At 43.7% G+C, this 20,823-nt stretch overlaps 5 protein-coding genes and 1 long non-coding RNA gene across 8 annotated transcripts in view; 3 read left to right on the top strand and 3 right to left on the bottom strand.

Moving 5' to 3' along the window:
• LOC149092197 (uncharacterized) overlaps window positions 1–20,823 on the top strand; it is a 102,586-nt gene that overhangs the window by 48,412 nt on the left and 33,351 nt on the right. The gene's annotated exons all lie outside the window — the stretch shown is intronic.
• On the top strand, window positions 134–5,873 carry Blm (Bloom syndrome helicase). Its single transcript, XM_018112191.3, has 4 exons — window positions 134–406; window positions 465–2,497; window positions 2,559–3,381; window positions 3,444–5,873. Exons 1-4 carry the CDS (start codon window positions 295–297, stop codon window positions 4,706–4,708), a joined length of 4,233 nt encoding a protein of 1,410 aa, XP_017967680.1. The 5' UTR covers window positions 134–294; the 3' UTR covers window positions 4,709–5,873.
• On the bottom strand, window positions 4,738–6,075 carry LOC108659333 (thiamine pyrophosphokinase 1). Of its 2 annotated transcripts, XM_089260120.1 has the most exons (4): window positions 5,655–6,075; window positions 5,516–5,584; window positions 5,057–5,452; window positions 4,738–4,995 (listed from the first exon to the last, which is right to left on the bottom strand). In XM_089260120.1, exons 1-4 carry the CDS (start codon window positions 6,073–6,075, stop codon window positions 4,850–4,852), a joined length of 1,032 nt encoding a protein of 343 aa, XP_089116246.1. In that variant the 3' UTR covers window positions 4,738–4,849. The 2 variants fall into 2 exon arrangements, with proteins under 2 accessions (XP_089116246.1, XP_017967684.1); XM_018112195.3 differs by having other exon boundaries at window positions 5,057–5,584; window positions 5,655–6,052.
• Window positions 6,420–11,816, top strand: LOC108659331 (uncharacterized). The gene is made up of 2 exons (XM_018112192.3): window positions 6,420–7,631; window positions 7,694–11,816. The coding sequence occupies exons 1-2, from the start codon at window positions 6,420–6,422 to the stop codon at window positions 10,322–10,324; spliced, it is 3,843 nt and encodes a 1,280-aa protein (XP_017967681.1). The 3' UTR covers window positions 10,325–11,816.
• Window positions 11,674–15,826, bottom strand: wkd (TBC1 domain family member whacked). Of its 2 annotated transcripts, none has more exons than XM_018112671.3 (4): window positions 15,363–15,826; window positions 13,203–13,423; window positions 12,773–13,137; window positions 11,674–12,717 (listed from the first exon to the last, which is right to left on the bottom strand). In XM_018112671.3, the coding sequence occupies exons 2-4, from the start codon at window positions 13,407–13,409 to the stop codon at window positions 12,195–12,197; spliced, it is 1,095 nt and encodes a 364-aa protein (XP_017968160.1). In that variant the 5' UTR covers window positions 13,410–13,423; window positions 15,363–15,826; the 3' UTR covers window positions 11,674–12,194. The 2 variants fall into 2 exon arrangements, with proteins under 2 accessions (XP_017968160.1, XP_017968159.1); XM_018112670.3 differs by having other exon boundaries at window positions 13,203–13,443.
• Window positions 17,997–20,667, bottom strand: LOC108659650 (GPI ethanolamine phosphate transferase 1). The gene is made up of 2 exons (XM_018112669.3): window positions 19,916–20,667; window positions 17,997–19,856 (listed from the first exon to the last, which is right to left on the bottom strand). Exons 1-2 carry the CDS (start codon window positions 20,601–20,603, stop codon window positions 18,088–18,090), a joined length of 2,457 nt encoding a protein of 818 aa, XP_017968158.1. The 5' UTR covers window positions 20,604–20,667; the 3' UTR covers window positions 17,997–18,087.

The raw sequence follows: 20,823 nt of genomic DNA on the forward strand, positions 1-20,823 counted from the left end.
ATTTCGACCTCTTCTATTTGTTAAAACTGGTTTATTCAAATAGAATCCATTTGACTTTGATTATCTAATGTGCTTTTTGCGAAAAAATAAAAATTTAACTATTTTTTTAGTTACTGAATTTCGATATATTTTGATCCCTATTTTGCTTAGATTGCAAAATTCTGGCAACTCTATTCAAGTAAAATAAAAGGATGACTGTTGCCCGCGTTTTTTATTTTATATATGTTTGTTTACATATTCGTATTCAATAAATTTAGTTTCATAAATGCTTAGAATTGTGCACAAGCTAACATAATGTCCAGAAAACCCGCTAATCAGAACAAACAGCTGACAATGTCTGCATTCCTTGGTCTGGAGAACAACAGCCAGAGTCAATCGAGCCAACTCTCGAAGCCCGCAAGAAAAAGTATTTCATATATATTTTCAAATGAATGGAATAATAGGAAACTGTATTTTTCTCTTAGATATTTTAGCAGCAAGGACAGCAAAGGCAAAGTTTTATAATCCCATATATCTCGACTCATCTTCATCCGATGAAGATGATGCACAGACTCAAAGCCAAGTACCATCGCCTACTACAGCGGCAGCTAAGAATAAGGCGCCTGACAAAGATGCCAATGGCAGTGCGCTTATAAAAAGGTACAGCTTTCAAAATGCCAACCAGTCGCCACTAGCTCCACTGCCAACAAATTCTGTGAACAAGCAGCAGTCGCCCACGAAGGCAACCTTGGCTGGGAGTTTGAAATTGAGCTTCGATAACTTTGATGAGGTGCTCAGGCAGGATGCATCCTACCAAGCGACATTATCAAAGCTGAATGGCCATATGAATAAGTTGTCCGAGATGCCACTCAAAACACTCTCGCTGTCGCAATCCCCAAACAAATGCGACGAAATGAATGGAATTGGATCATCGAAAATAAACAGCTCGAGTTCCAGCAACACTCTGGACGACAGCTTTGATAAAATGGTGAAAAAACCCGTTAAAGAGGAGCCCCTATCTGACACGCCCACTCAACTGTTCGTGTTGCCCAGTAAGTCGGCACCAACTCCAACCGAATCGAATACTCCGGATGCCATAGTGGGCAACACAGAGAAACCATCAGTTGAGCTAGCATCGGTCAAGCCCAGACTTAAGATAGTGTTTGATAATACCCTGGCTGACTATTTGCGAGATTTGGGTCAGTACGATATAGGCATGGCTAAGACCGACATTGGAGAACAGAACGAGGCAATGCTAAGGAGCACAATGGGAATGTACAAAAGCAAATACATAGAGTTAATGGAGAAGTACTGCGAGGTGATTGATCAGATACCCGCGGTGCAGTTCAATGAAATCGATGGCTTTGAGGCAAATACTTTTCTCAAGCTGAAAGTCATGCGTCAAAAGTTTAAGGCGCGCACACAACTTCTAGAACGACAAATAGAGCGCAGGCGTCAGGAGCGCAATGTGCAGCCTGAAGAGCCAGACTTTGATGCACTGGAACAAGAGGAGCGCGAGATCCAGGCGGAACAGCATCTCACGCCAACAGAATCGCCTTACAGCCATGCAACTGGTCCGTCAGAGGGACCGAACGAGGAGGACCTAAACGATTTGGTCTTAATGACTACCACAAAACCAACAACAACAACCACATCAACAAAAAAATCTTTGAATACAAACTATACAAATGGTCCACCTGATGATATGGATGAGCTGGTGGCTATGGATGGTCAAATGGCAGAGTCCGACGAGGATGATTACTTAGCTCAGACCATGCGACTCGATGAGGGCGAAATTTTCAGCTCCACACAATGCCCTTCCCCTGTTGCATTAGATGTCCCAGATAAACCTACAACTGTTATTGAGTCTGACGATGATTTTGAGGAGACAATGAAGCAAATACGCGAGGAGCACGAGGCGCTGAAGGGACGTAAATCAGAATTTAATAACTATGCCTATGCTGATTTTGAAGCTATTAAGCAACCGCCAGCAAAGAGTTCACAAATCGACAGCAAGACTCCAACGGTTGTTCTTGATGATGACGGCTTTCCAGAGTACGATGAGGCGCTGTTTGAACAAGCCCATATACTGGCGTCGCAAACCATTGACCTGACTTCCAACGCGATGGTCAAAGCCAAGTCCCAGCCATCGACTAGTACAAGCGGATCTACAAGTGCACCAGTATCAGTGACAGCTCAAAAGATCGAGGCAAATTTCCATTCCAATGTACATAACGATGGCATTACTGGCGAATTCGATGGCCAGCAATATGAGCACTCCACACGTCTGATGCAGGCACTTAGCTTTAGCTTTGGTCTGAAGAGCTTTCGACCCAATCAATTGCAGGTTATAAATGCAGCACTGCTGGGCAATGATTGCTTTGTCCTTATGCCGACGGGTGGCGGCAAATCCTTGTGTTACCAGTTACCCGCGATACTCACAGAGGGCGTTACCATAGTCATAAGTCCACTAAAATCTCTGATCTTTGATCAGGTCAGCAAGCTGTCGTCGCTAGATGTGAGTAGAGTGAGAAGGGCATGCGAACCAATGTATTTAATCAAATTTATATCCATTACAGATCTGCGCTAAGAGTATTTCCGGTGATCAGTCTTTGGATGAGGTGATGACTATATACAGAGACCTAGAAGGTCACCCACCGCTGGTAAAGCTACTATACGTTACACCAGAGAAAATTTCCAGCTCGCCGCGTTTCCAGGATACATTGGACCAACTGAACGCCAATAATTATATCAGTCGTTTTGTCATAGACGAGGCTCACTGCGTGTCCCAATGGGGCCATGATTTTCGGCCCGACTACAAGAAGCTGGGCATTCTGCGTAAGCGCTTTCCCAACGTGCCCACAATGGCGCTGACTGCCACAGCGACGCCTCGCGTGCGCCAGGACATATTGCAGCAGCTGAATCTGACGCATTGCAAATGGTTTTTGTCCAGTTTCAATAGACGCAATTTACGTTATCAGGTGCTACCCAAGAAAGGAGTCTCTACGCTGGACGATATGCGAAATTTTATACAGTCACGACCTGCGACCGCCAGTGGTATTATCTATTGCCTTTCTAGAAAGGAATGCGATGAGGTGGCGAAGAAAATGTGCGCTGTGGGCATACGCGCGTTATCCTATCATGCCGGCCTGACGGACGTAGTTCGAGAGTCCCGCCAAAAAGATTGGATAACAAACAAGGTGCGGGTAATATGCGCCACAATCGCCTTTGGTATGGGCATTGATAAGCCCGATGTGCGCTTTGTCCTGCATTATTCGCTGCCCAAGTCTATCGAGGGCTACTATCAAGAGGCGGGTCGCGCAGGACGCGATGGAGAATTAGCCGACTGTATCCTTTACTATAACTATAGCGACATGCAGCGCCTTAAAAAGATGATGGATGGTAAGTGATAGAGCTTCAATATAAAGATCACATTGTAAAATTTACTACTTTTTCCATTGCAGCTGATCGAGCTCTTCAGTATCACGTAAAGAAGATTCACCTTGAGAATCTGAACCGCATTGTTGGCTATTGCGAGAATATTACCGATTGCCGCCGTGCTCAGCAGTTGGATTACTTTGGTGAGCATTTCACAAGCGAACAGTGCCTGGAGGATCGGCGTACCGCCTGCGATAATTGCCTGAAGAAGCGCACTTATAAACAGATTGATGCCTTGGAGCAATGCCGCAAAGCTGCGTGCGCTGTGCGGGAATTGTGCAGCGGACGGTCACGCTTCACTCTGCTCCATATAGCGGATGTACTGAAAGGATCGATGATCAAGAAGATTGTCGATTTTGGGCACAATAAAACACCGCATCATGGCGCTCTAAAAGACTGGGACAAGACGGATGTACAGCGTTTACTGCGGCATATGGTGCTGCAGGATTATCTAAAAGAGGATCTTATCTTTACAAAAGACATTCCTCAGGCGTATATTTATCTAGGAAATAACATAACATCGCTTATGAGCGGCACACCTAAAATCGAATTCGCCTTGTCGCGCAAGGAGAGTAGCGGTGGCTCTAAGACGGTGGCCAGTGTCTCCGAACCAGCTGCAGCGGGCAGACCCGAAATAAGTAATCTACACGAACGATGTTATGCAGATCTGCTTGATCTGTGCCGCACCATAGCCGCTGCACGTAATGTTACCATGGCGAGTATTATGAATATGCAGGCCCTCAAGGCTATGGCCGAGCAGCTTCCAACTACAGAAAAGGACATGTGCGCCATCCCACATGTAACCAAAGCCAATTTCGACAAATACGGAGCCAAGCTGCTGGAGATAACCAGCGGGTATGCCTCAGAGAAGGAATGCTTGCAGGTCATGTACGATTTAGAAGCCGCTGAAGCTGCTGAAGCTGCAGCCGCTGCAGCGACTCCCCAAACTTCAAGTAGCGCCCGTGCATCGTGGGCGGCTCAAGGTGGCGATGATGATGACTGGGGGCAGGCGGCGGCATCACAGGGAAGTGGAGGATCGGCGGGTGGAATGCGTGGCGGCAAGCGTAAGCGGGCTTGGCGCGGGCGGGCCACAACCACTATCAAGCGCCACAAGGGCACCGCATCACCGCGCAAAAAAGCGACGCCGGTAAGAAGCACTCGAGGTGCCAGTAGCAGCAGTCGAGGAACGGCATCCAGGAGAGGTGCTGGCACCGGTGCGTCCAGTTGGTTGGGTAAGAAAACGGGCACCAGCACCGGCTTTCAATTAATGCCGATACCCGGCTCGCGTTAGCAGAAGAGCGTTACAGAGCAATAAATATGTTTTTGTTTTGTCACTTTGTTAACCAACAACAAGCTTAAGCTATAATAATTTTTAAGTCTCCAAGCGGCAATTGTTATCGAAAAAAAAAAAAAATAATCATACGATGCCAATTTATTTGATGGTCGAACGCAATTTCTCCTCGAAGTCATAAGCACCCATGGACCATATCAAATTGCTGTCCGTCTCCACCTGCACAAATTCCGTGGAATAGGTATTGGAAGTACTGACCATACCACCAAATTCCATTTGTGCATGATCTACAAATGAAAACAGTACATTAAGGGATCTATGGCAATGGGGTACTCATGATACACTTACATAGGTTCCACTTAAGCCCCTGTGTGGTCACATTGTGAGCAGTGCTGCCAACAGGCATTAGGGAGCACCAGCGCTGACTGGTGACCAGGTCGATGGGCACCTGTATAGTATGTTTGCCTGGTCGCAGCAGCCACGTGATAGAATCACCGCTCAGAAGGTATACATTACAATTTTCTTTCTGCATTTTGAACAGTGTGTTCAGGTTGGCCATCACTTGGTCTAGTCGACCAGAGCAATCGTGAAACACTACCACATCCTTGACCTTGCGCTGGACCATGACCGGCTGTAGCACTGTGAAAGCTTTGGTAAAATCCGTAGCATCCTGATCGGGTGTGCTTATTTTCGGTATTCCCTTGAAATATTCAATCGTATCTTCCGTAATTGAATCAAAATCGCCTGTTATCAGATCTGGTGGTTCAATGTCGCTCGGCGCAGGTTCCCCTTTGCTACTTTTTTTACCGTCTGTCTGGGATATGATAAAGTTTTTCAAGTGATTGGATCCTCCATCGACGGCACACCGTAAAGTCGCTGTAAACAGAATATTGGATGTTCTTATTGGAAAAGCTTATGTTTTGATTATTTTCGTTATCACATTTACCGTTCTTCCATAACAGCTTGACCACGTGAGGTGGAACCTGAATTTGCCGATTGAGCACAATGCAAACATGGCCATTGGACCCAAGTTTAAAGTTGTCACTAATAAGATTTCCTGGTGTCCATTTGTACTCTTTCGGCGGTATCGTGTGGTCCATTTGTTGTCGAAATCCAATAGTTGTTTTTGTACAATAGTTGCGTGGGAGTCTACAGATGCTGCCAGCTTGTCTGGAAAAGGAACTGCAGTCTGGCAACGCCAAAGTGGTGCCTGCGCCGCGCAATAATTTGAAAAGGGCATTTTTGATAGCTGCCCCTGCTGCCATCTTACGGCAGCGCGTGCCGTTAATTCGTACGAAACTCATAAAATTTGATTTATTATGCTTGGCACGACTTGGCATTTTACTATTTAATTTAAAAAACGACATTAACAACGACAACAGGCTTTGCGTCAATAAATCAACGCCGTCAACTAACCGATTATAAGCGGCTTGCAACTCTGCAACGCCGCAAACAAAATGGCTCTGATTTTTGCAGACTAAAAAAGATTCATTTTGAATTTTCGCAATCTAAAAATGCCATAAGTTTGAGTAAAATGAAAGAAATAAAACATAAGTTTCAAGGGTCGTGTGTACGAGAGCAACATAGGTATTGCAAAGAAGAATGTACAAATAAAATGGTGTTGAAAGTTCGTGATTGAGATTTGAATACAAAAACTAGTTCTTATAAAACGGCACACACACACGCACGAGCTGCAAACAGCTTCCCAAAAATGGAAGGTATGGATCTGTGGACGTCAATGTTTTCAGCAGATTTCGATGAAGGCGGTGGTGAGGTGGAGGGCCATAATAATGGCGATAACGCGCTTGCAGACGAGTTTTTGGGAGAAGAGGAGGAGGAAGAACAGGAGGCTGAAGAGGATGAGGGCTCGGCCGACGACAGGGGAAGCAAACAAAAAGGACACGAGCCCGATGACGATGCCATTTTTGATTTTGAGCTAGAGCCTATTGTTAGCATTGCGGAACCAGAACTGGAACCGTTGCCCAGACAAACGGCTGTCCCTCTGCAACCCCCTATGCCAACCGGTCCGGCCATCCGACCCCAGCATCGCCAGTCGCTGCCAGCCTCGTTTAGCTCTCAGCCGATGATGGCTCGTGGTGGAGCTGGTGCACCAACACCACGGCCAACGACCTCACAGATCAATGCAACCGATGAAAACGGCGTACCCATCAATTATGAACTCGGAGTTACTTATATATGTCCCGCCTGCGGGGCAGAGTATAGGCAGCAGGACATGTGGAAGCGTCATATGAACCAGATGCATCAGTACAATACTCGACGAGGTCTCAATTTCGTGGCCATTGACAAGTTGTATCACCGTTGCCTGGAGTGTAACAAGCGCATCGCGATGCACAGTAGGGAAAATTTGCTAAAGCACAAGTTCACACATTTGCCATTTAGGTGCACCAAGTGCCACATATGTAAGCGCGAGTACAAATACAGGCAGGACCTGATGGTACATCTTCGAATGGTGCACTGTGATGAAGTGGTAGCCATGATGCGTGGCGGCAAACTGAGTGCTGGACGCAAGACGCGTGTTCGGGAGCCGCGCATCGAGAAGCACCGCGAACATTACGGGCAGGTTCATGACGACGATGGCATTGAGGTCAAAAACGAGGTGCTGGAAACGGAAGGCACAGCGGAGGCAGCTCAGGAGTCCCATCATGATTTCGACGATGAGTACAGTCACAGCTCCAACCAAGCGGCTGTAAAGAAGCGTAGCACTTCTGTGGGAGCCAATGGCAGCGGTGCAGCGGATATTTGCGAGGACTATATACACTATATGTGTCCAGATTGTGGCACCGATTGTGATACGCACGCCCAGTGGAGTCAGCACATTGAATTTGTACACGACTACGTCAGTAGAAGGGGGTTGAACTTTCGCTGCGTGGATATGCAAATGCAGTGCCTCGAGTGCAAGCAGGTGAGACTTGTAATGATTATATCTGATATATCTTTACATTGCTATATCTGTTCTCTATTCAGTTTGTCATCCCGAACACAATTAAGACACTGCGCACACACAAGTTCAGCCACTTGCCACAACCAGAGTGGATGCGTTGCAAGCTGTGCTATAAGGGCTTTACAGAGCATCATGAACTTATAACGCATCTTCTTAAACAGCATAATTTGGAAACCTTAATGCCTGAGAATGAGGAGGAGGAGCAACAGCAGCCATTGGCTATATCCAGTGTGGGTGATGAGTGTGAGGAGAATCCTGGCATTGGCTGCGACGATGAAACTTCATTGCATTGGGACGATGTGCCTCGCCGTGGTGGTCGCATCGGTAGCGATGATATGTACGAGCCGCATATTGATTATCTTTGTCCGCAGTGCGGCAGAGAGTTTATAGAGAAGAAACATTGGCGCACCCATGTTGTACAAGTGCACGGCATGAATGACCTGACCAAGTTGAATTTTGAGGTGATCAATGATCGCCAGTTGAAGTGCACCGAATGCGATAAGATCATAACTAATGCCTATGGCATACAGAATGCCCAGCAGCATAGGATAACACATTTGCCCTACAAGGCGTACGCGCGATGCCGCAAATGCCATAAGTCCTACACGGATCGAAAGGGTCTTGTCAAACACTTGGCAACATACCATCGTGTGGGCTACGAGCCGCGCAAAGTGGTTGGATCAGGATCAGGTGTTGCACCATTGACGCCAAACAAATCGCACACGCCGCGCAAACAAATCGTCACCGTGGCCAATGAGACGTATGAGATTATATATTTGGATGAGGAGCAATCGCCACCTAGTAACAATAATATAAATGATGAGAATGATTTCGGTGAACAAATGCAAGCGGACGACGATGATTACGCCCTAGGCAGTACCAGCGGTTTATTGGGACGCCAGCCGCAAGCACCTACTGCTGTCGCTCCTGCACCAATTCCTAATCCGAATCGCTACAAATGCGTAGACTGTGGCTCGCTGTTTGCCACACAGGTGGCATTAAAGACGCACATCAGCGAGGAACATGATTTTATGGACACGCAATACAGTGCCAAAAAGTTTGACAATGCGGAACCCACGGAGGAGGCTGCTACAGCGCCTGTTGCCGTTTCAACCACTGCAGCTAGTTTGCCCTTAAAAAACCCCGCAGGAGCTTCCACTATAGAGCAGAATTATATTTTCCTGTGCCCGTCGTGTGGCAAGGCCTACAAGACACAGTTCGAGTGGCGTCGCCACATTAACGAGGAGCACAACTTCGATAAACGGCAGTATTTGAATATGCGCCAGCTGGACAAATATCGGTATCAGTGCACCCTTTGCAAGGACATTGTGTGTAATTCCAAGCTAAAGGGCTTGCAGGATCATCATTTTCGTCATTTGCCTTATCGACTATATCTGAAGTGCCTGGTATGTGGCACCTGCTACAATCATAAGCCCAACATCGCAGCGCATCTCCGCACGCGGCACAACATCTATGAACGGGAGCCCTCATCTTGGCGTGACCAGCACCAGAAGTCCCAGAATGGCCACGAGCAGCACAAGCATAAGGATAAGGATAGGGATACGCAAACCACAGCTGCCACCGGCACAGCTTCTGCCTCACCTACTCCCAGTAGTAGCCGCACGCTCAAGCCACAGCCGGGAGTGTTGCCGACGAGACCCGCTGGACTTAACACATTGGAGGATAGTATATCGTATCACAATGCTGTTGATCTGGACTTCATCACCTATTTTTGTCCCAAGTGCAATAAGAACTTTGACTCGCACGCCTTTTGGCGCAAGCACATCGTTGAGGAACACAACTACAATAGTCGGATAGGTTTAAACTTTCGCCAAATTGACGTCCATCATTATCTGTGCCTGGAGTGCTATAAGCGTGTGACAGTGACGCACACTAAGGGCGCCATTGGGCAGCTACAGTCGCACAAGTTCCGACATCTGCCTTATCGCTCCTTCAAGTGCTTGACCTGCTCAGGGGAGTTTGTTCGCAAGCAAATGTTCTTTAAGCACCTGAACCGCGATACAAATCGTTGCGACAACAAGCCACTGACCGGCCAGGAGAATGATGAAGACACCACTGATCAGCCGGACAGGCCACCTACCATGCTCGCAAAAGAGACACTCGATGTCGCGACATATCGCTTGATGTGTCCTCAATGCGGTGATGGGTTTACCACCAGCAGCAAAGCTCTGTGGCGAGAGCACATTAACATCCATCATGGTCTAGGCAAGCGGGAGATGCTGCATATGCGCAAGTTGGGAGACGAATCGTATCTCTGCACGGAGTGTGAGGAGCACCTGCCAACAAAACAGCTGCGAGTGCTGCAAGAGCATCGCTTCCAGCATTTGCCCTATGCCGCATACATACGCTGCCAGCTATGCGAACAGCAGTCGCCGGATGGCGAGAGTCATGGTGTGGTGGCTGCCGGATTGCACAGTATGCGTGAACTGCAACAGCACATACGCGACGTTCATCCGGATGTGGTGGAGCAAGACGAGCAAATGCAAACGCAGTTGGAAGATGAGGATGATAGTCAGCAGCCGGCTGTTGGCGGAGAAGCAACTGACAGTGGACTCTATATGCCGCTGCCGCCGCATTTGCTAGACGATGATGCAGAGGATATGGAGTTTGAAGAACAGTATCTGCTAGGTTAAACAGAAACACTGGCCAAATCTTGCCAGCCCAGTGAACAACAGAATCTGCAAGTCTGCCAATAGGAGACCCCATTTACAATTTTAAATATCTATATCTAACTGAACATAAGTACTTATAGATAGTTTATGGTTATACGACTCACATAAGAATTGAAATTTCCTTAAGAATTCTCATTTAATTACTTAAGTAGATCATAAATAACACTGCAACTATTTATTATTTATCACCATACCCTAATCTCCCAGCCGAGAACCACATACATTACATTACAAGCTAACCGTGAAATTACTATGAGATTTCTGAATTAGCTACTGATACATCAATAAATGATATATTGACAATGTACAATCTATACTTTGTCCTAGTTTATAGTTATTTGTTCGATGAAAATTAACTAGTGTCTCACTTTACAATGATTGGTCTCTACTTGGATTAGTTCTAGAAACTTAAACCAGAAAATGAATAAGCAACTTAATATTTTATATTAAAGTATATCCCTAGAAAAATTGATTCTTTTTATTCCAAAACGAATTCAAATCTTATGTAATTGACTATTTACCCCAAATTGGGAGTACAAATTCTGTTTTTCTCTTTTTAGTGATTTTTAGCAGCTTTAAACTTGTACCCGCATTCTTTTATTTTTAACTTAAGCTTTTCGTTAATATACTGAAAATAAATAAGACAATTGAATATGACAACAAAATCTTGGTTTTTCTCTATTGAATCAATACTGGCTCAAAACTGCATAAAATCATTAGATCACCTGGATGAAATATGTTCGTGCTCTGTAATGTTTCGTTATCCGTGTACCTTTCAACATTCTCTTAACGATTGAAAGTGAGATGATGGCTACAAATATTCTGATAAGATTATAAATCGAAAATTATTATCAATGAAAGTAAGTTCAGTGCGTACTACTTCAATGACGTTCAATCAGCCAATCGGGCGAGGGGCTTAAGTACTCGAATTATTTAAAGAACATTAATTGACACGAGTTATTATTAATTAGTAATAGTATTTTCGTTTATTATTAATTTCGACTAAAAACCCATATAACATTCCCACAAAAGTTTTCTTGAATTGTTACTCTGTAGTGATCAACGATGTATGTATGTATTCTGTGTTTGATTGTTTTATGTGGTTTGGCAAACACGAGTTAACAAAAAAAAAAAAAAAAAAAAAAGAAAAAAGACAAACAGGGTAGAGAAGGAATTTGAAAAGTAATACGTAAAACATGTATATACATTTAAATGTCAGGCATATCGGGCAGATGCCACTGCAATGTTATTGTGATTCAATTGTTATGTTATTGTGATTCAATTTAGTACGATAATAATACGATATGTACGTTGTTTAATAGAATCCTAAATCTAAAATTTATTTCATTTTTGTGTTTCGTTTAATGTTATGTAATACAATAAATAATAATGAATACTTTTAGAAAGCATAAACAAATTGCACGCATGTAATAATTGCAACTATTTAAATAATGTTTAAATAATATAATAAAATACAAATTAGAACAAAAATTGTTTTCTTATTCAATATAAAACAAAACTTTTGCTGTTTTTCATTTTTGTTTGTTTCTTTTGCCAAATACTTTTCGTTTGCGCATGGAATGAACGTTATCTAATTTACTGTTGCTTAAACAGTTTCTCTTTGTGGTTTTCCCCCATTATCATTTCGAAGCCTACAATTTGTCAGTTCCTTTCTCTTTTGTGCACGACTTTCTCACTATTCGACTTTGCATTAGAATTGATACACAACTTATGCATTGAGTGTGTGTGTGTTTAGTAACAATTGGTTGCTCTTTGTTGTAGAAGTAATAGTAAATGGTTCTGTTTTTATAATTGTTATCTGTTTGCAGCCTCACAGAGTGGGCATATTCCTTCTGCTGCTGCTGGCGCCTCCTCCAGAAGCTAACCCGTCCTGTTGCGCCTTTTGTTTGGCGCGACGCGCCTTTTGACGCGTATGTTCGATTTGAAAGTCTTCCACACGCAAGTTGAGCCGCATCATATTGTTGATGATGAACTCCTCCTCCATGATATGCTCGGGCGGGGAGCGTAGCACCTCTAGCGTTTCGCACAGACCAGTGCACGTTTTGCGCACCTTGTGTCTGCTGAGTGAGGCACCAATGATAACCAAGGCCACCTTGAACATTACACGAATGCCCTCGGCGAGAAAGCAATCCCAGACACGCAACAGCGTCTCCCAGGGCAGAGTGCGTGTCATGGCGCACAGGAACCAGTCCGTCATATAGAGCAGCGGCTCCACTTTGTGCTTCTGCAGGTGACGATAGACGGGTGGGCAGGTTTTCTTAAGCAGTCCCTCCAGGATGCCTGCATCATTTTGTATCACCTCGAGACCAGGTATAAAATAGTCCTGCAAGTAACTATAAAGAGGCATGAGTTTTTACATAGCTAAAAATTATGAGTGGCAAGACTTACACATCACATACGCTTACGAATACCCAGAAGGCATCCTCTGCAGGCAAATGCATCAATAGAAATGCAGCTATTGGCGCTTGCGCTTGACAGAAGCCAACCTTGGGATTATATATCGAATAGGCTTTGAGCACATTGAACAGCTCGATTTGGCCCACCTTCTCCTCGTCGAGAAACATTTCGTGAAATGGGAACTGACGATGTTTATCTTTTCTAATTTCCTCAATGGTCGATGGGTTGCCAGGCTTCTTCAGCAACTCCTCATAGACATCGGGATTCTTTTTCTTAAGCAAATAAGCGCCGGATAGATAAAACCAAGCTTTGGGGCGCACCGATTTGGGTATGCCTTTACGGCATCTGTCACGTATCTGTGATGTGGAGTGGAGCAATATGTAATTATTTTAATTGATTCACTTATGTATCGCTTACTAACCTTTTTGTAGTTCTTGGACATATAAATGGACCAGTTGTCAATCATGTAGAGCCATTTCTTTTCACGCGCTATGATTTGTGCCTTGGACAAAGGCTCTTTGGGTTTGTCGCTGCGCTGAAAGCCGCCATAGAAACCATTGCGATCGGGGCAACTGGATACGGTGGAGCACAGCGAGATGGTATCCAAAGCTCGCGGTGGCGTTGCCATCTGTGTCAGTTGTGCTGCGCAGAACGATTGCAAACTAAATCCATAAATTATTACAACACTAGCATACGCCCACAATAAAGCAATTTAACCTGAGTGCCCAATAAGTAGATGCCCTATACTTTGTACTGTTCAAAAATGAGAGAAAATTAATTTCAAAATAAATTTTTTATATTTGGTCTGATTCACAATTAAACAAGAATGGACGGCAGTGAGATATTCCTTGCATTCGACTAATTTTTGACGTTAATGGTTATATAGTCTAGATTTCGAGATGAATTTTAAAATAATTTTTCCTGACTTTATATGTGTGTTAGTCGATCAAACTTTCTTGAATGGGAACAGGGTATATTAAGAAAGAAAAACAGCTTAAGATATTTGTAAGGGTAAGTGTAGGTGGATTGCGAGAGAGGTCTGCGCTATTCAGATAAGAGAGACAGAGAGAGCGTAGAGCGCACCCAACTACAAAAAGCCAAGACAATTTGCATTAATAATCTGATGTTTGTATTTGTAAAAATGAAAACTGCGCAATTAAGCGCGATCAACGTAATTTTCGACAGTTTCTCAATCATTCTCTCAATTTATTTTTCGTTTAGCACATATTAGTCACATAAATACATATAGGTATATGTTAAAATTTCGTATGTGTATATGTACATGTCTTTAGCTAACTATAGATATGATTTTTATTGTTTATTTATAACGTTATCAGCGGTTCACTTAGATAATAAAACCTTGAAGACTTAAGTTCTTATTTGATTTTCCTTTTATCTGTATGCGCACCTTGGTCTCTTTAGCAGAAGGACCTCATCCAAGCTGCCGTTTCACTTGTTTTTATGCGTTCGAAATAACGGAACCATTGTAGCTATTTGAAAAAATTGCTTAAAAGGCAGGCAAAAGGGACAGTTGCAGAACAGCCGGCACAACTGTTTTCAAGTTATATACACATGAATGTAGGTATGTATGTACATATGTATATGAGCCAGCACGTGAAATACAAAATCAAAGTATTTACGAAGGAGCACGGCATTTATAATGTTTACTCAATTAGTCAGCAACGGGCGTAAAAAGGGAATAGTAAGCCATAATGTAAACCGTAAACAAAGAACTCAACTGATGAGCGATATTTGAATAAACTATTACCGCAAATTTATATTACAATATTTATAATACAGTGATGTCTCCGAAAGTGGTCCTACTCTGAAATACGAATATTCATTTAAATTTTTGTTTAAATAAATATCAAGTTTATTAAATGAAAATGAAAATGAAATGAAGTTACACAAATGAAGAGGGAAGTGTAATAATCTGGCAATGCGACCTCTTATAAAAGTGATCTTCCAATTGGACACCGGAAGATGCAACTCAAATGCCAACTGAAAGCATTGTCAGTTCGAGTGGCTAATGACAGGCGACTAACTAATTGAGGCAACTGTGTATGTAGTTGACTTTAATAACCTACTGAATGCTTAATTGCAAAACAAAAAGCGAGTGAGCAACTAGCAAGTGAGCAAATAAGAGTGTAAATGCAGCGCAGCTGCAGGGCAAAAAGAAAGTTGCTGTGACACAATTCCGATGGGAAGTGTGGCGGACGAATCGGATTTGCTACAATTCTTATCAGCAATACATACTTCGAAAATAGGTATCTAGTTAGCCCAAGTTAATTGCGAAGGTTTTATTGAGTAATATAATACACACAATCACATACACAAACAGACACGCACAAACACATACACATGAACATCGCTCAGGCGGTCTGCGGCCCACCCACCATCAGTGCTAGCATTGCTCTTGGCTGCCATTTTGCCTGAGCGCTCCAAAAGCAAGTGTCACTGTATGATACTATGGCGGCTGTGGTTGCCTGTGTGTGTACAATACTAAGCAATTGTTATTATTAACGTGACGCTCTCGCCCGCTTGTTCCCGTCATACACACTCACGTACATTTTTTGCTTACCTTTCGAGTAGCTTGTTCTGGCTGGTTGCTGTTGTTGTTGCTTATTACTACCGAACTGCTTCCGTGGAATGCGCAATAGTTGTTTTCACGTTTAACTTTCTATGCTTTCTTGTGTTATTCGTTTTGTTTCACATTTATGCACACACTTTGCGCCCGCACAAATGTGTTGCATTTATTGTGTGAGTGGAACCACTATTTTCCAATTGGAATTTGTTTATTTCTTATACAAACTGGGAAGGGTGAGGTAGCCATCGGAATGACACTTGTTTTCGTTTCCCATTTGCTTGTTTACGCGTTAATGCACGTTTACAATTTGTTCAAACGTACTGTTTGCTTTGGCACAAAAATTGTTATTATTTTAACGTGTTTGAAGCGAAAATTGCACAAGAAATTTAATTTTTTTTGGGAGCTACGTGTGTTGCGCTATGTGAACAGCCGAGCACTTAGCGATGGCATATCGTTGGTCTTTGTACGACAACAGTGTTGGATAGGTTTCGATAGGCAGGGCGCAGGCACTAACCAGAGAACACATAGACCGGACACGTAGTGCAAAGCGTTTTGCACACTTATTTTCAAGCATTGGTTCCCAGACCGTTCGTATTTGCTCGGCTCCTCACTTTTTAGGCTTGTGCTACTAAAATATGGGAACACAAAATCATTTCTCTTCATGCGCTCGACCGAGATGGTCGATTGTTAAACAAAAGATCCCTCTATGCTAAATGTTTCCCTTGCTCTCTCTCTCTCTCGATGCTCTCTGCTCTCTCAAATGTGTATATGTGTGTATGCATGTGAGCACAAGCAGCAGCTCTGAGCTGCCAGCTCACGAAAATTGAAATTTCTTCGCAGCAAGAACCCATGCCTTCCCTTCTGTGTGAAGAGTATACCGAACTTATCAAACCGTTTGCCAAGCTCGTGCAAAATATGTATATGTGCTTTCGATTTTATTTGTGGAAAGGGTATGAAAGCGTTGGTGCTCATAGTGAAAATGCTTTCGCGACGAGCCTGCACGCACACACTCTCCCTTGCTACATGTACTATGAGCATTTGTATGCCTGTGTGCGAAGCTCTTGCTGCTAGTAGCAATTTTAAATCCCAGCATTTGCATTTGGTTGATCTTGTGAAGTGCTCACATACATATGTATGTATGTATGTATATACATTTGATTGTGTGTGTATGAATGGGATCTGAATCGAACAATTATGGGATATCACTTGTAGAAGCATTTGTATGCCTATGTGCTTTTACATGTGCGTGTGTGTATGTGCCTGTGTGTATGCATGGGACGAGAACATTGGCTGCCTACCTCAACTAAGAATTGTCTGAATGATTTTGGGTTCGAAATGAAGAGGCGTGCTTATACATACATATGTATGTATGTATTTATGTAAGTAGCTGATTAACTAAAGTGACAAGTGCATATGCCAATTCTTTGTGGCACTGTGACCGTCGAATAACTCATACTGTATGTGTATGTGTGTAGTATAGTTACTGGCGGGTAACTCGCGCTTATATTTAAGCACCTGGATTTAATTTTAATGATCCTGGGTTGGCTATCAGAAGGAAATAAAAAAAAAAAGTTTAGTACCTTTTTTGGCTCAGTATACAAATGGGATGCGATTTTCGATCCTTTGTACCTGTTCATATAGTTACATACATATACAGGTGCATGCCAATAAAAAAAAAAAAACTTCTAAAAAGAAATGGCATATGCACTTGTCACTTTAGTTATAACTGCGCCTCTTCAATTCGAGCCCAAAATCATTCAGACAATTCTTAGTTGAGGTAGGCAGCCAATGTTCTCGTCCCATGCATACACACAGGCACATACACACACGCACATGTAAAAGCACATAGGCATACAAATGCTTCTACAAGTGATATCCCATAATTGTTCGATTCAGATCCCATTCATACACACACAATCAAATGTATATACATACATACATACATATGTATGTGAGCACTTCACAAGATCAACCAAATGCAAATGCTGGGATTTAAAATTGCTACTAGCAGCAAGAGCTTCGCACACAGGCATACAAATGCTCATAGTACATGTAGCAAGGGAGAGTGTGTGCGTGCAGGCTCGTCGCGAAAGCATTTTCACTATGAGCACCAACGCTTTCATACCCTTTCCACAAATAAAATCGAAAGCACATATACATATTTTGCACGAGCTTGGCAAACGGTTTGATAAGTTCGGTATACTCTTCACACAGAAGGGAAGGCATGGGTTCTTGCTGCGAAGAAATTTCAATTTTCGTGAGCTGGCAGCTCAGAGCTGCTGCTTGTGCTCACATGCATACACACATATACACATTTGAGAGAGCAGAGAGCATCGAGAGAGAGAGAGAGCAAGGGAAACATTTAGCATAGAGGGATCTTTTGTTTAACAATCGACCATCTCGGTCGAGCGCATGAAGAGAAATGATTTTGTGTTCCCATATTTTAGTAGCACAAGCCTAAAAAGTGAGGAGCCGAGCAAATACGAACGGTCTGGGAACCAATGCTTGAAAATAAGTGTGCAAAACGCTTTGCACTACGTGTCCGGTCTATGTGTTCTCTGGTTAGTGGCGCAGGTGTTCGTGTAACATTAACAGAATCTGTTGTGTGAGGAGCATTAACAGAATCAGTTGTGTGAGGAGCATTAACAGTTTATTTAGCGCGGAGATTCAAAATGTTAGTTCGTTAAATATTAAAATAAATTTTATGAAAAATGCCTTTTTAATAGATGTGTACATTCCACTTCGGCAGCTGAAAAATTTCTCTTCCATGATCGCCCAACATAAAGTGTGCCAGATGACATAATAGCAGCAATAAAAATGGTAATCCTTGCACCATACAAAAATGGATGACTGGAACCAAATCCTGCCAAGAGATGATTTCAGAACGTATTCGAAATAGTGCAATTAGCGCCATGAAATTGCACATGATGAGCAGTCTACAGAAGATGTGCCGTCGACTCAGCCATGCCATATTACAGTTCGCACAAATGATGCACAGCAGCAGGAAGATCGGCAACAGAATTTTGATTGTGATCAGAAGTCCATTTATGAGAGTCGAATAGAAACCAAAGCCCGTGAATCGCATGTAGAATCGAAACTTATCCACTGCATCAATGTTGCCAATGACAAACAAAGAGTATAAGCTATAAATTAGCATATACATAGCCAGTGTGGATTTCCGATTGATGCCCGTTCCGATGTCTTGGTTGAGACGCAGCTGCAACTGTAGTTCCATGGCCAGTAGTTGTATGACCAGTGGCTCATAGGACGTGGAAAGCAACGCATATAGTGTACACAAATCGAAGAGGAGCTGCTTCGCACCTTCCAGTCGTTGACGCGGAAAGAACACATAACAAGCGAATGCACGAGCAATCAATTGAAGTAAACACGCCTGCGAGCTGAAGATGACATGCAGTCCAGCCAGGAGCAGTACTAGGCCATTTAAAATGCAAAATCTCCGCTTTATCTGTTGCTGCGTGCTGCATATAAACGGACGCACTGCAGTGATGAAAAGGCTGCCGAGTAGCCAATGACCTTGCCAATAACCAAGTGCCGGAGGTAGCCAGGACAGCGCTGTGAGAGCACAGAGAAGCAAAAACCAGATAACACAGCTTGGCGAACGCTGCGCAAATGCGATCCGATTGTGGTAGCAGGCGAATCCAAAGTAGATGAGTCCAATAAAGCGGCGGAAGAAGAAGCCGGCAAAACAGCAAATGGAGAACAGCATGAACACTATCAGCTGGCGATACGATATTAAGTGCTCCTCGTGAAATGCATCCTTGTAGCTCCAAAGGAGCGTCGGCAGCAGCAGGATGCCACTAACGAGCCATGGCACACGCTGTAACAGCACAAATATGATTGACAGAAAGAGCACCAGGCGCACCAGCGCCTCGAACATCAGATTTAGAAGACTCTGTGATCCGGCTCTCGTGCCACGTAACTGTTGCACCCAGCCCAGAAAGGCCCAGCCGCTGGCCCAAAGCAGTGCTTGGCGATAATAGTGGACATAGTAGTCAGTCAACTGCAGGAGCTTGGGCATGAAACTACTACAGTACTCCGTAAGCGTGATGTAGCGTTGCTGATGCCACAACGAATCGGCCGTGCTGATGAATTCATGGATATTCACGTCGGTTAGCTTGTGACTGGGTAAGAGCTTGGTCAAGAGACCACGTTGATGTCGGCCAAGTGCCGCTTGCGCCAGGTTGACAAACTGTAGCGCATTCAAGTACGTGGCATGCGCCTCATGGATGCTGGTGTTGAGCAGACCCGCGGGCAGCTGGCCGCGATTGTGCATTGGGGGCGGCAGGCCCAATAGACCACTCATCACTGAGACCAACTGTTTGGCGTCCAGGACGTGCAGTGGCAGACGCTGTCCCTCTTCAGTGACCATAAAGCTGCGACCTGGTTGGGTCGAGCTGTTGGCCACACCTGCGCCCCATATTACAAATGGCATCTGCACCTCCCCGTTGGTGCTGGCTTTGCTGTCACCTATTAGAATTTATGTTGTGGTAAAAGTTTAATGAGCTCCATACATTAGGTCAGCTCACCTGGTGATCCGACATGACGTGAGGTCAGTAAATATGCAGTGCGCTGATCCTGAAAAGCTCGTTCAAATATGTTGTAAGTCTCCCAAATGGCATGTTGTGTATAATTCAATTGTTGTGGATAGGTTCTATATAAATTGAGCAGGTTAAGGCCTTGCAGCTGAATAAAGAATACCTGACCGGTGAGGTTCTGCATCTGGTTGGATGATAAAAGAATATGGCTTTTCACTGCCCTAAATGTCCACTCGTCCAGGACGATTTCTTTGGTGTTATCGCGTTGAAAGTTCTCCATCAACTCTGCTGAGCACCAGGTGTGGCTGCGATCGCTCCTATTGAAGATTGTGTCAATGGGCGTTCTATGCACTGCTGCCAAAACATCCTTATGGCAGCCAGAGAAAAGTGTCGTAAAAGTGTCGCATCTGTTAGTCACACGCGCACGGCTTATACCAACTAGACCTTGATGCAGAAATATCTGCTTCAGATGCGGCACATTACGGCAACGATGCTCGAAGAATGACTTCACGTTGAGTCCATCGACAGAAAATATGACCAAACGATTGGCTGGCGGCTTTTCCAGCAACGGTTTCTGTGGCACTAACCCACTCAGCAGCGTGCACCGAAAGTAGATGACGTACACGGAGAACAGCAACAGCAGTTGCACTGCGCAAGCGTACCAGTAGGTAATACCCATAATAAAATGTATGTATATCAACAAAAAAATAAAATAATTTATCAAATGTTCAAATTTACGAATTGAGAAAAAACTTTTTAGGCGAGCCGGATGTAGTAATCTAAGCTAACTCTTGTCTAGGTATTAATACTTTATATATATAAATGTATATTTTAATATAATTTATTACTCCAACATTATAGAGTATTTATGAAAGAGTAATTTATTAAATATATGTACA

Source organism: Drosophila navojoa, chromosome 2, assembly GCF_054131105.1.
Source record: "Drosophila navojoa isolate 15081-1374.11 chromosome 2, UAZ_NAV_1.0, whole genome shotgun sequence".
In the NCBI taxonomy this organism is placed as follows: Eukaryota; Metazoa; Arthropoda; class Insecta; order Diptera; family Drosophilidae; genus Drosophila; species Drosophila navojoa.

Coding starts and splice junctions, on each gene's coding strand:
- LOC108659333 (XM_018112195.3), bottom strand. CDS start 6,048: ATGCCAAGTCGTGCCAAGCATAATAAATCAAATTTTATGAGTTTCGTA. Junction 5,585..5,654: donor CAAGCTGTTATGGAAGAACG/GTAAATGTGATA, acceptor TTCTGTTTACAG/CGACTTTACGGTGTGCCGTC. Junction 4,996..5,056: donor GGGGCTTAAGTGGAACCTAT/GTAAGTGTATCA, acceptor TTTCATTTGTAG/ATCATGCACAAATGGAATTT.
- LOC108659331 (XM_018112192.3), top strand. CDS start 6,420: ATGGAAGGTATGGATCTGTGGACGTCAATGTTTTCAGCAGATTTCGAT. Junction 7,632..7,693: donor AGTGCCTCGAGTGCAAGCAG/GTGAGACTTGTA, acceptor TTCTCTATTCAG/TTTGTCATCCCGAACACAAT.
- LOC108659650 (XM_018112669.3), bottom strand. CDS start 20,603: ATGGGTATTACCTACTGGTACGCTTGCGCAGTGCAACTGCTGTTGCTG. Junction 19,857..19,915: donor ACGTCATGTCGGATCACCAG/GTGAGCTGACCT, acceptor AAATTCTAATAG/GTGACAGCAAAGCCAGCACC.
- wkd (XM_018112671.3), bottom strand. CDS start 13,409: ATGGCAACGCCACCGCGAGCTTTGGATACCATCTCGCTGTGCTCCACC. Junction 13,138..13,202: donor TGTCCAAGAACTACAAAAAG/GTTAGTAAGCGA, acceptor TCCACATCACAG/ATACGTGACAGATGCCGTAA. Junction 12,718..12,772: donor TTCGTAAGCGTATGTGATGT/GTAAGTCTTGCC, acceptor GCCTCTTTATAG/TTACTTGCAGGACTATTTTA.
- Blm (XM_018112191.3), top strand. CDS start 295: ATGTCCAGAAAACCCGCTAATCAGAACAAACAGCTGACAATGTCTGCA. Junction 407..464: donor CTCGAAGCCCGCAAGAAAAA/GTATTTCATATA, acceptor TTTTTCTCTTAG/ATATTTTAGCAGCAAGGACA. Junction 3,382..3,443: donor CCTTAAAAAGATGATGGATG/GTAAGTGATAGA, acceptor TTTCCATTGCAG/CTGATCGAGCTCTTCAGTAT.